Source organism: Hippocampus zosterae, chromosome 5, assembly GCF_025434085.1.
Source record: "Hippocampus zosterae strain Florida chromosome 5, ASM2543408v3, whole genome shotgun sequence".
NCBI lineage: Eukaryota > Metazoa > Chordata > Actinopteri > Syngnathiformes > Syngnathidae > Hippocampus > Hippocampus zosterae.
The window spans coordinates 24,667,913-24,680,249 of NC_067455.1; the positions used below are offsets into that span (position 1 = coordinate 24,667,913).

At 40.6% G+C, this 12,337-nt stretch overlaps 1 protein-coding gene across 1 annotated transcript in view; it reads right to left on the reverse strand.

The window, feature by feature from the left end:
• LOC127600326 (eukaryotic translation initiation factor 3 subunit H) overlaps positions 1-12,337 on the reverse strand; it is a 109,288-nt gene that overhangs the window by 23,314 nt on the left and 73,637 nt on the right. The window contains exon 5 of the mRNA XM_052064823.1: positions 4,163-4,312. Within this exon, the coding sequence (XP_051920783.1) occupies positions 4,163-4,312 (150 nt within the window). The remainder of the gene's footprint in view (positions 1-4,162; positions 4,313-12,337) is intronic.

A 12,337-nucleotide genomic window follows, 5' to 3' on the forward strand; every position in this document is an offset into this window, starting at 1 on the left:
AGGTTATCTTATCCGTGTTAACGACCTTGATCCCTCGAATAAAAGATGCATTCACTCAGATTTCCAAGTGGCTGACAGAGACGAATGGGGATACATATTACAAAATGAGACAAAAGGAAAACAAACTAAATCCATTCTCATTTACTTCCTTGAAGGATGGGAACTAAGAAAAAAGGGGGACCATCCGCAGCAGATGTAGTAAAACAGATTACAAGTGAATACAATACAATACAATACAATACATGCTGATTTATATAGCGCTTTCACAACAATACAAACAAACTGAGCAGCATTCTTAAAACTCCAGCAACTTTTTACCAATTATGTCAGGGAACTTTCAAGGATTATAACAATGCGCAACACCAGCAAGGTCATTTGAAAAGAGAAATCAAAATGACCAAAAGAGCAGTTGGGGTAAATTGGCAAGTTTTTTTTTTTTTTTACAGAGCCTTGTAGAGTCCCCTGCAAAGGTATGGGAATGGCAAGGTCAATTCCTTAGTTTTTTGTTGTATACTGATAATTTTAGTTTCAGATCAAAAGATTTATATCAGAAAAAAAATCCACCTTTTATTTAATTGTATGTAATTCTAGATGTGTTGAACAAATCCGGAAAGAGCTCCATTTCTTTTGACGCCACACACTTTTTAAGTCAGCAAAAGTATAGGAAGTGACATTATTAAAATGAATAATGTTTATTATTTGATTTTAACACCTTTACTTGCAATAACTGCATCAAGCCTGCGACATATTGACTTTGTCAGACTGTTGCATTCTTCATTTGAAATAGTTCTCCAGGCCTTTTCTGCAGCCTCTTCCAGTTCTTAGTGTTTCGGGTAATTGTCTTGTTGTAGATCAGTGGTCACCAACATGGTGCCCGCGGGCACCAGGTAGCCCGTGAAGACCACTTGAGTAGCCCGCCAGTGCCTGGACATTGTGATTTGCTAGTAGAAATTATGATTTAAAAATGCAAACATTGGCAGTACTGTGAGACATTTCGAAACACGATCAAAGTCTGACAATTTAAATCATCAAGTATTAAAAATAACACATCCTCATATTATTGAAGGTATTTTGGACAAATATGTTATTTCAGACGTGTATCAATTTGGTAGCCCTTCACACAATCGGTACACATCAAGTTGCTCTCACCCTCAAAAATGTTGGTGACACCTGTTGTAGATGATGAAGCTCCTGATTATTTGGTATGTATTTTTCTGGAAATTACCAGGGGGGAAAAACAGTTTGTAGACTTCAGAATTAATCTTGCAACTACCACAGTGCACTGTTTGCATATTGTGTGAAGAGCCTCCAGTTTATTATCACCAACTGAGCATAAAAATCCGATCACTGCACGCTGTTCTTCACTGGTGCAGTCTGCTAGTGGAGCAAATCAATCAATACAAAGATCACCCGATCGCGATCACGTGACACACAAGCGTGCGCTAGAGCAGAAAGTGCAGATAATTTTTTACTTACCCTCATATTTAATGCTTGTCTATTCATCAGTGCCTGTATTTTAACAAGCTGTCACAAACTTATCTTTTTAGAATGTAATTATCCAATTGATGATTCACTGATTACTGAAATAATCCCCCCACACATACGGAAGCGCACTCACGCCCAGCACACCATTCCCGCTTTCGTGCGGGGAAGAGTACACATCCATGCACACCAATTTTGACAGTGATAAGCATGCATCTTCAGACAACAGCTTGCCAAAGTTGATATATAGCAACACCATTTTCACTTGAAGGTAAACATTTTCATATAAAGCATTGCTGCTTTCGTCTTTCTCTCTCTCTTTCTCTCACCAGGACAAGCGGCGGACACTTTACACTCGCACTCATCACTGCTCAGCACTTAGTGATGAGACACAGACCGGAAGCTATGCTAAGCTACAGTAAGTCAGCGGGAGAAGCTTTAACATCTACGAAGCGGTCATGACAATTCAGTGGAAGATGCTCGGACCCCGTAAAGTAGTGAGGGAGTGTGCTGTGATGAAGATTTGTTTGGTGTTAATCCTCTTAAAAACATGAATTTAAAGCTGTGGTTGTTGCTTTAAGCGTCAGGCATCCCCAGCGGAAACATTTGCGGGCTCGTTGTCATGCGTTGTCACTTTCATGTACTCAATCTCCAATCTCCGCCAGCTTCGCTTTGCAGTAACACATCAAACTATATATTTGCCTCCTTGAATTTTAAAGTGACCACAAACCATAAGCATCTTCATTGTCATTAACATTTGTTTCCGGAAGAGAACGTCCGCAGCTCCAAATGTCCATGTGAAAACACAAAAGTGCTCAAACACTGGTTCCGGCTGCCGCAAATATGGTTTTAGGTGCATTTTTATGTCTGCACAATCAAGTTGGTTGACTTGTTTTCCCAGACCTAATTCTAACCAGCAGGAACGTTAGATTGCTGATTATGTTTTTGGATTATAAATAGATTTTTTTTTTTCATAATTTGGCTGCTCCTGTGAATTATACTCAGGTACGAGTTTTATTAGAACGTGGACTGGCACCCAAAACCCCCACTTCCCTAGGGTGCGTTCGGAAATTCACTCTGACGCCTGAACACCACTCTCAGTCTGTTCAGAGAGGTGGAACGTGCTTCCCATCCAATGGAGTCTGTCAGAAACCCATCAGCAGCTCATGTCTGAACTATTTTTTATTCTGCCTGGAGCACTGGGCGCACTGTGTCCCAAGTTGGAGTACCTACAGCGCGCTCCTTTTTGGGGGTACTCTGAATGAAAAACCAGTTGAAACATGGTTGGAGTTTCTAAACGGTTAGAATGAAGCAGTGCGCGCTCTGAGCATATTTCTGAACACACCCCTAATCGTGTTAGTTCCAGTTGGATTCAAACTTTCCACTTCCAACGACAGATTCTGTAAAATGCAAATCCTTGGTGTGGCGGATTAGGTCTGCCAAGTTTAGTGCAAAAAGAAAAAAAAACCACATTCCCCCGAATCTTTAATGATGTTTTTTTTAATGTTCAGGCGCAAACCTCATTTTGATTTTGTAGATCAATTCGATAGTTTTATTAAATTGTAAATGGTGGCAAATCAAAGCTAAACGTTTAGAAATAAATGGATAAAGGTCTCATGAAATCAAAATGAAAAGTGGGGTTTTTTTTTGTTTTCTTTAGAACAGTACCTTTTTTCAAATTTTACTATGTTCATTATAAAGTGCTAAATGCCGAAGAAGAGAGAAATATGTCTACAAGCATTTCTTTTTGTATTTATAGACAGTTTCATAGTATTCATAGTGCAACTACGTATGGTGTAGAGTTATTTGTTCCATTTTGAAATGTAGTTCTCGAGGATCTGGGCAGCTGTGAGCCCAACTGGAACCAAGGACATGCATCACATTGGTCGACTTGTTGTACATCTCAGCCTAACTACGTCATTGATGGGAGGACGCAAGCATTGTAATAATATTTCCTGGCTTGCTTTGTCACATTCTGTTTGTCACCTAATGTCTAAGAACAGGGACCAATATTCACAAAAAACATGCAATGCTCTACTCATGTCCACTTAAACCTGTGAAAATTTAAAAGCGATTGGCACGATATTTTGGATTTTATGGACAATTAATGTGAGCTCCTTTAAGGAAAAGCTATTATCAGCCGCACAAAACCAAAAATAACGTGATGGTCATTTTTTAATTTTTGAAAGGTTGAAGTGGACAAGAGTAGGAATGTGTAAATGAATTTTGGTGGCGATTGGTCGGAGCTTTCAGACATAGCCACGGTAAAGTTTTATTCAACTCGTTTTTGCATTAGCAGCCATTAGCCCCCCGCGGCCAGTTTAGCGGGACAAAATTATCTTCTTACTGAAGCTCCACATTGGAGACGCCTGCCTCTCAGGCAGCCAAGAAGCTCCATTTTCCATTACATATTTTGAATGTTGTGATGTTATAAATTAAAGGCAATGTTAAAAACTTCTTTTGTAAAAGTATGTCGTCAAATTGGGAGGTGTGTCGCATTGGCTAGAGCCAGCCAGAGTTCATACATTCCACAATGATAAGTCAATGGGAGGATCTACATCGCCAAAAAAATTTGCAGCTCTGCACCTTTTCTGACTTCGGCAAACAGGACAATATGCCCTACAAAAAATAAATGTTGGTTTGACCATGGGTTTCTGAGTAAATGCTCAATGATACTGACCTGCTGGATAGGTTGAGTAGTTCGTGTTTATCAGCGACTGTGGACTTGTCCTCCAGCTCCCACATCAGCACATTGATAAGGTGAGAGTTTTTGATGACAATGGGCACCTCCTCAAACATGTGATCAAAGCCAATGTTAGCCTTCTTCAATCTGGAGGGGAATGAGACGGACAGACACACAGGAAAGTCAAGTAAATTCCTCTCCGGTAAGGTTAAAACGGTGCAATTGATGCTTTTTTTAACAGTCATTGGAGGTACAGGACCCTTTTCTCTGCAAATTAAACCAATACAAAAAACTAATTCGTACCGCAGGCTATCAGCCTAATTAACAAAGAACTAGAGAAAGGCAGACAGACAAGCAGGAGGACATGAGGGCAGTGTGGGGTGTGCATATGACTGTGATGTACCGTCTATTGTGTGTAGAGTATATACCGTCCGGTACTGTATGTATTGTCCAATGTATGTGGTGGAGCGCATGTGTTTGTATTGTTCAATGCATGTAGCAGCAAGGAGGGCATGTCCTCCGAGACAAGTTTCTCCTATGGGAGACCAAATAAAAAGTCAAAGTCAAATCAAATCAAATCATTGAAGCTATTTTGGGTCTAACATTTCTCTCTGGAAGATTTAGAAATGTGAACAGAATCATTGGTATTCCTCTGTTTATGAAATAAAATAGAAATAACTGAATAGAAAATAATACATAAGCCAGGTTTACATGCAGACTTTTTTCGTCAGACTGAATGAAATCTCGAGTCAAATGTTTGCGTGTGACGTGATCTATCCCGACAGATCAATGTAAACATCACATCATTTATCAAGATCGAATTCAGTCTATTTACCACAGTAGTTGTGATTATTTTTACACTTTTATTAAAGGAACAGCTTGAGAAAAATAGCTTGTTTTGCCATCAGCCATTTCAGGGTGTTTTTTTTGGGTCATTATCTTGCTTAGCTCCAGTTGGACCAAAAGCTATTCACGCAGAAGCTTTCTGACTTGCCAATATGCTTTGTGGCAAATTCACATATTTGGGATTTGCTTTCAACAATGGTGTCCGCATTGGACATCTCCCATGAAGTAGTACACCTTTGCCCAAATGACGTCGGATGGTGCAAACGGACATTCATGCACCATAACCTTGGAGTTCATGTTAAAATTCTGTGGAAGGTGTTCTGGGCTCTTTGGCTACCACTCTTAATCATTTTATCCATGTTTCTCCTGTGGCCACTTGCAGGGATTCCGAGGACATTAAAGCTTTTGAAAAATATGTGCAACTGAAGGCACATCAGCATGAAGCTGTTTGAGAGATCGTTTTATAGATTTCACCTGCTTATCAATACTTTCTTGTCTAATGTTCAGAGACAACACTCTCCTTCGCTTTTAGTAGAGTGACTACTGATCAACTTTAAACTACATGGACTGACTGATGACTTTGAAGACGCTGCTCATGCCAATGAGAGCACACACTGTGTTTATCAAATTATGTTTTCTGTGGCAGTCATCATGTCAGACCTGCCTGCTTTGCAAGTGAAAGGGTAGTACCGTATTTCCCACATTATAAAGTGCTCTTGAGTATAAAGCGCACAATGAATGGGCCATTTTAAAGCTGTTTTCATATATTGTATAGGGCGCACTGCATTTATAAGGCGTGTAAAATATAAGCTACAATAGTGGCTACAGTTGCATTACTGATCCACTAGATGGAGTTACGCTAAAGGGAATGTAATACAACTTTATACAGAGCCCTGGCTGCAGTTGTGTTACTCATCCACTAGATGGAGCTATGCAAAAAGGAATACAATACAATTCATTATTTACAGTGAAACTCCTCTAGAACGAAACCTACGTGGGCGAAAATACCCCCTAATGTGAAATGCATTAACACCATTCCCACTCTACTGCCCCCCATACGACAAAAAAAAAAACCCCTGTTGCGTTATACAAAATCATTTTCTCTGCTCCAGCCTCGGGAAGACAGACTACAACAAAGTCTAACCCAACAGCGACCTCGACTGCTTCGTTCGGAAACGGCAACAGCAACCACCACACATAGTGTTTTACATAGTGAACTATGTTTATTTTGGTCACAGCTGTGAGTTACCTGAACGCAACATACTCATAGCTGCTCTGCCATTGGCTTACCAAGCATCATTCTGGCCTCCGATTGGCCAAGAGGGACCTCACTGTCTATGTGTGTAGACACTGAAGCTAGATCCGTAAAAGAGTGAATGCCGTAATAGAGTGGAATGCATCTGATTAGCTGCTCAGAGTAAATTGCTTATGGCTCGACGGACATTCAAATAAACGAACGTTCCCTCGTATTACAAGTAAAGCATTTTGGAAAATGCTTTACTTGTTATCATGCTAAAAACCTTACGCTAACTTGAGCGCCAATGAGAGAGAAGCGCTCCAGTTAGCGTAAGGTTTTTAGCCTTCGAGAGCTAACTATGGCCATCAAGGACTACGAAGCGTCCCTTGGCTGGCTTAAAAGTTCATTGCATGACATCAGCTGAGCAACGCTGTCTTGGGTGGCGATCGAGGGGAGGTCGAGTTAAAGACAGTGAGATGGTGGAAAGAAAAGCCACCGGGTCTAGGAAGAATTTGTTATTGTTAGATTCAGACGAGCATGGACGATGCATTGCTAAAATGGCTACAAAACGGACCTTTGGATGTCAAGCAGCTAAGACAAGAAGAGCTCTGATGCTGGAAGAGTGGGTAAAAGTGATCAAAATGAAAGACGGAGCATGCAAAATCAAAGACATTATCCAAGAAATTCATGTAAGTGAAAGTGAATGCTGATCGTAAATTTTGCAATTTCTTTCCCTTTTTTTCTTTCTACAATGCCAATATGGAGCCAATACCAATTTAAAATATTATGTCCAAGAAATCTGAATATTGATCCACATACTACTACTACTACTAATAATACATTTTATTTATGAGCGCCTTTCAAAACTCTCAAGGACACCTTACAATCAAAACAACAACAATAAAACCACAGTTAAAATGTGAAATAATAGAAGAAGAGATGGATTTAAACTGAGTATGCGATTTGAAATAGGTGGGTTTTGAGGTGGGATTTGAATGTGGGAGGAGAATAAACATTAAGGACGTTAGGTGGGAGTGACTTCCGGAGTTTTGGGGCAGGACGTCTGAAAGCTCTGCACCCTATCGTGCTGAGACGGGCAGAGGGTACACAGAGTTGGAGGGAGGATGAGGACCTGAGGGAATGGAAATTTGAGGGTCAGACAGATAGGGGGGGGCAAGGTTATGGATGGCTTTAAATGTATAGAGGAGTATTTTGAAGTTGATTCTAAGTTTGACAGGGAGCCAGTGGAGCTGTTGGAGGATGGGGGTGATATGATGGAAAGAGGGGGTTCTAGTGATGATCCGGGCTAAAGAATTCTGGACCAGTTGAAGGTTTTCCACATGCAGCTCCCCCCCAGGATGTAGCATGAAGCACGACACAAAGACCATAAAAAGTGAACAATTCGGTACTGAGTTCCAAGGGGGAGGACAGGAAACTATGGCTCACTACAACCTTTTACATATATTGGCACAATTATCCATCACTGGGGCTCAACTTATATCCTGCATATTATGACCTTTTCAGGTGGCAATAGAGCAATATGAATAGGCCTATGAGGAAACAGAGGACCAACACATTTCAGGCATGACAAATTGTTCAAAGATATTAGACTTTGTCACACTTAATGTCATGATCTTTCCAAGTTGGTTCCCACTGGACAAAAACAAAGACTAATTAGGTGCTTCAGATTGAAAATTCAAGTGCATGCTATTGACCGATTGCCCACACTCCAAAGAACAGTGCACTAGGAGGTCTTCTCAATTGCCAAATAGAAGCATCGCTTTATCCAAAACATTTGTACCTTTTGAATCACAGAAAGAAAGAAAAGACACAAGTATGGTAGCTAAAATATGTGAACATGACAATTTAACAATAAATAAAAATGTGCTGAAAGTTCAATTATGAAAATCTGACTTTTTTTATAAGCCAAAAGTAATAGTTTGTTGCATAACCTTTGAAAGCAGTCACTGCAATATGACAATTTACGCCAACCTCCATGTTTCACAGCAAGTAAAGTGTGTTCTTTGTGTAAAGGCACAAGCACAACTCTTGGTATGCCTCTGTAAAAGAAAGTAAAGCCCACAATGGCTACTGAGAAAAACATGACTAATTTGCCAAAACGCACATTTACAAGCGCCAACCCTTCTGGGATAACGTCCTCTGGACAGATGAGACTGGAGCTTTTGGGGAAGTACTGGTATGTATGCAAAAAAATTATGCATAAGGTTGGGGGAGGAGGGAGAACACTTTACACAATTTGAAAGAGGGCTGAACAATTAAAAATTCAAATTTACATCACGATGTAGTAGAATTACATTTCGAATCAAATCGCAAAGACTGCAAATTAGGATAGAAAAAACCCTAAATTTCAGTCATCCAGCTAGCTATATATGTCGATTTATTTATATAGAGTTTAGCTCTTTCAAATGTCATGTTTCATGAAACAATTACATGTCATGCTAAAGTGATCAAGCCATAGGTTTGTATGCAGTATCACGATGATTTCCCTGTAATTGTAATTGTTGTAGTTGTTAAAACCATCAAAATAGGCTTGTTTTCCACAAATATTAAGACCACCGAAAGAGATGTAATTTTTCTTCGCAAACAACACGTCGCCAAGGCAAGAGTGTTAAATGAAATAAAATGCTTTTCTTTTACTTTATATCTTCAACGTCTTGCGATGAAACACTCATGGTTTCAAGACAAACTGATTAAATGTCTTGGGAGGATATTTCTTTAACTAATGACTTCTACAGTAGGCCAAAGAAGAGGGCCAAACATGAAAGAAAATTCAATATTGCGGTTTAGCATATAACTCCAAGATACTTTTTTGAGGTCTTGGGCTGTTCCTTGCAACTTCAAATTTTCATCGATCTTGACACGTGCAACCAGGCTTAGGGGCTTTCTTCACAAATTTGTAAGGGACACAATTAATATGGATTGTTTTTGAACTGCACAATTAACTAATGAAAAATAAATAAAAAGTAGCGTGCTGTTTGTGTCATAATTAGACGCGACAATTGTTTAAATTCCTTGACTTCCAAATTGGGGTGTGTTGCTTGGTTTATCATACATATCTCATTAGACACATAAGACACTTGAGAAGTATTTGTACAAACCCAGTTTCAATTATCGTATTTTCACGACCATTCGGGGCACTGTATTGTTGGGCGCAGTCTCAGTAACGGGTTCCATTTCTTTGACACATACAGTACACAAAACGAACTGTATTATTGGGCGCAACCAGGCATGGTCAGACATACAGCTTAAATATACGGCATTTGCATGCACGCATGCTAAAACCACGTTTTTGAAAAGGCAACGGAAGCAAAACTGAGTTTGGTTGAACTTTATTTAGCCATTTTACGATGTACTAATGTTTTTCTCTTCAACTCTTAATAATAATAATACTAATAATAATACATTACATTTTCAAGCGCCTTTCATAACGCTCAAGGACACTGTACAACCAAGAGCAATAATAAAACACGGATAAAATAATAAAGAAAAAGATTTAAGGTGGATAGGCAAGTCTGAATAGGTGGGTTTTGAATATGGAAAGAGTCAATATTACGAATGTTGGGAGGAAGTGAGTTCCAGAGTTTGGGGACAGAGCGACTGAATTGCACCCCATTGTACTGAGACGGGCAGAGGGTAGAAAAAGGTGGAGGGAAGATGACGACCTGAGTGAGCGAGAGGGAATGGAGATTTGAAGATCTGACAGATAGGGGGGCGCAAGGTTATGGATGGCTTTGAATGTATAGAAAAGTAATTTTAAGTTGATTCTAAATTTGACAGGAAGTCAGTTGAGCTGTCGAAGAATGGGGGTGATATGATGGAACGAGGGGGTTCTCGTGATGATCCGGGCTGCTGAATTCTGAACAAGTTGAAGTTTATGGAGGATTTTTTCTTACACACTCACCCTTCACTCATTGGCGGACTTCCGCATGCCTGTCGTCACTCACTCTGCCTTTTCTCTATATAAACAGCGTGTAGGCCAGAGGTGCTCTCAGTCATGCTTTGGAACTCGGCTCATACACTAGACGCTCCACATCATTAGACGTCCTGTCCCTTTGGGAAAAAATGTATGACTTTTAATGGCGCCTTATAGTCAGGAAAATACGATAAGTTTGGACATTGCCATAAGGTCCAAGTCAATGCATAAATAAATATACAGGAGAATTATCATCTTTTGTCCATTTACAAAAGGCCTTCAGATTTTGTTCTCACAAAAACCTGGAATTTTCAAGGGTGAAAAAAAAAATCTAAATTTCTACTAGCATAGACATTGACAAGAGGAATTCAACTTCCATCTATATGGTTCCCCACCAAAGGTAAATCTTCGTTCCTGATCTAGCATTTCAAACATTTTTTCTCTCCAAATTTTGCTCACTCAACTCAAAAATCGCAACCGTGCTCCAATGACCTATTCTCTTCAGCTTCAAATGTTCTTTTTTATTTACATAGGTTTCCTGTAAGTATACCACATGGGTCTATTCATTTTAGTCAAGACTTCGCTTCATTTAACTGGGTTCAATCGAAGACGTAAGAAATACATTTGACCTTCTCACCGACCATTTTCTCTCCTTAATATTATAACAACAAATTTGAGAGTTAAACACAACTGATCTTCTCTCTGAAAAAAACAATAACTAAAAAACATGGATGAACACAAACAAAGTGTGGTGATCTGGAGTCCGTCACAAATGACCCTGCACGAAACTTGACAAACTTTCGCTGTTGGCAGCCCTCTCCCCATGTCCGCAGTCACGTCCTCCGCAGTCTGATATAGCCGAGTCCCATTCTCATCAAATACTCGAAGCTTGGCAGGGAACAGTGTCTGGAAGCAAATCTTCCTCAGCTTCAACACCCGCTAGCTTCAACGTAGTCCTTGCATTTCTCCAACAATTGTGATCAAAATAGATTGGCTTTCTGTTCCAATACACCTTTCTGCTTTCCCTAAGGTTTGCGTAATGTCTCCTCCTTGGTCTTCAAGGAGGTATCAAAGGAATTTGCTGAATATGGATCATGGCTTGTCAACCATATTTACCAGTGCTGGCAGGATGAGTATGGGGTCTGTTCTTTCTATTGCCAGCGCTGTTGTCTGGGGGATGTCTTAAATAGCTCCTGCATTTTCTCCACAATTTCGATCATCAGCAACCCCTCGTCTCCTGGAACATGAGGTTTTCTCTTCTGGACCTCCCTTCTTGATCAATAACTGCAGTTTATTTTTGTGCTGTCTAATCACATGTTGCTTCTTGTTTAGCCTCCATTCCACCATTTGGACCCAGACTTCCATAACCCAAACTCGACTTTCCGCTTCGGCAATTATGTGATGAAGATTTGCCAGCTCACATTTAATGTCATTCTATTGTCGTTTCATGTCCTTACACACGTCCTGTATCTCCTCCAAAACTTTAATCAGGGCCCATAACTTTGTTAGCTTGAGGGTTAGCATTAACCTCAGCATTCAGTGTTCGAGTGCTGTTCCCCCCTTATTCACATTATTACAGGTTCTTCCGCAGTATTCTTCCTGCTTGAATCCTCTCCCCCATGTTTGCTACTCTTTCTTCAGTTCCATCAAGTTTAAAAGTTTAAAAACACAGAAACAGTAGAGTGTATTCCTGGATCCAGAGCCCTTGATATTGAAGCTAACCTTAGGGCAGGCACGTCCAGCTCCGGGCCTGGAGGGCCACTGTCCTGCCAGTTTTCCAGCTCTCCGGGCTGCAACACACCTGATTCAGATGATCAGCTCATCAGCCAGCTATGAAGCGGCATTAGAACGATCTTGATATTTGAATCAGGTGTGTCGCTCCTGGGAGAGCTAGAAATCAGGCGTGGTGCGGTGTGACAATCACACAGGTCGAGGTGATGCGCAAGACTATAGCCTCTCCCCCGACAAGACCCGAGCGTAACCTCCCAGAGGTGCACCACGGTAATGGCAACATGCCAGCTGATCAGCTAGGGATCTCGGAGCAGGAAGGAGCCCCAGAGGTGTTGAGTGCTGGGCCCACGGATGTGGATACGTCCCGATTATTCACCAATCCCTCCCCCAGCTATGGGTCAAACTGGTCCCGCTGCCTTGTGGG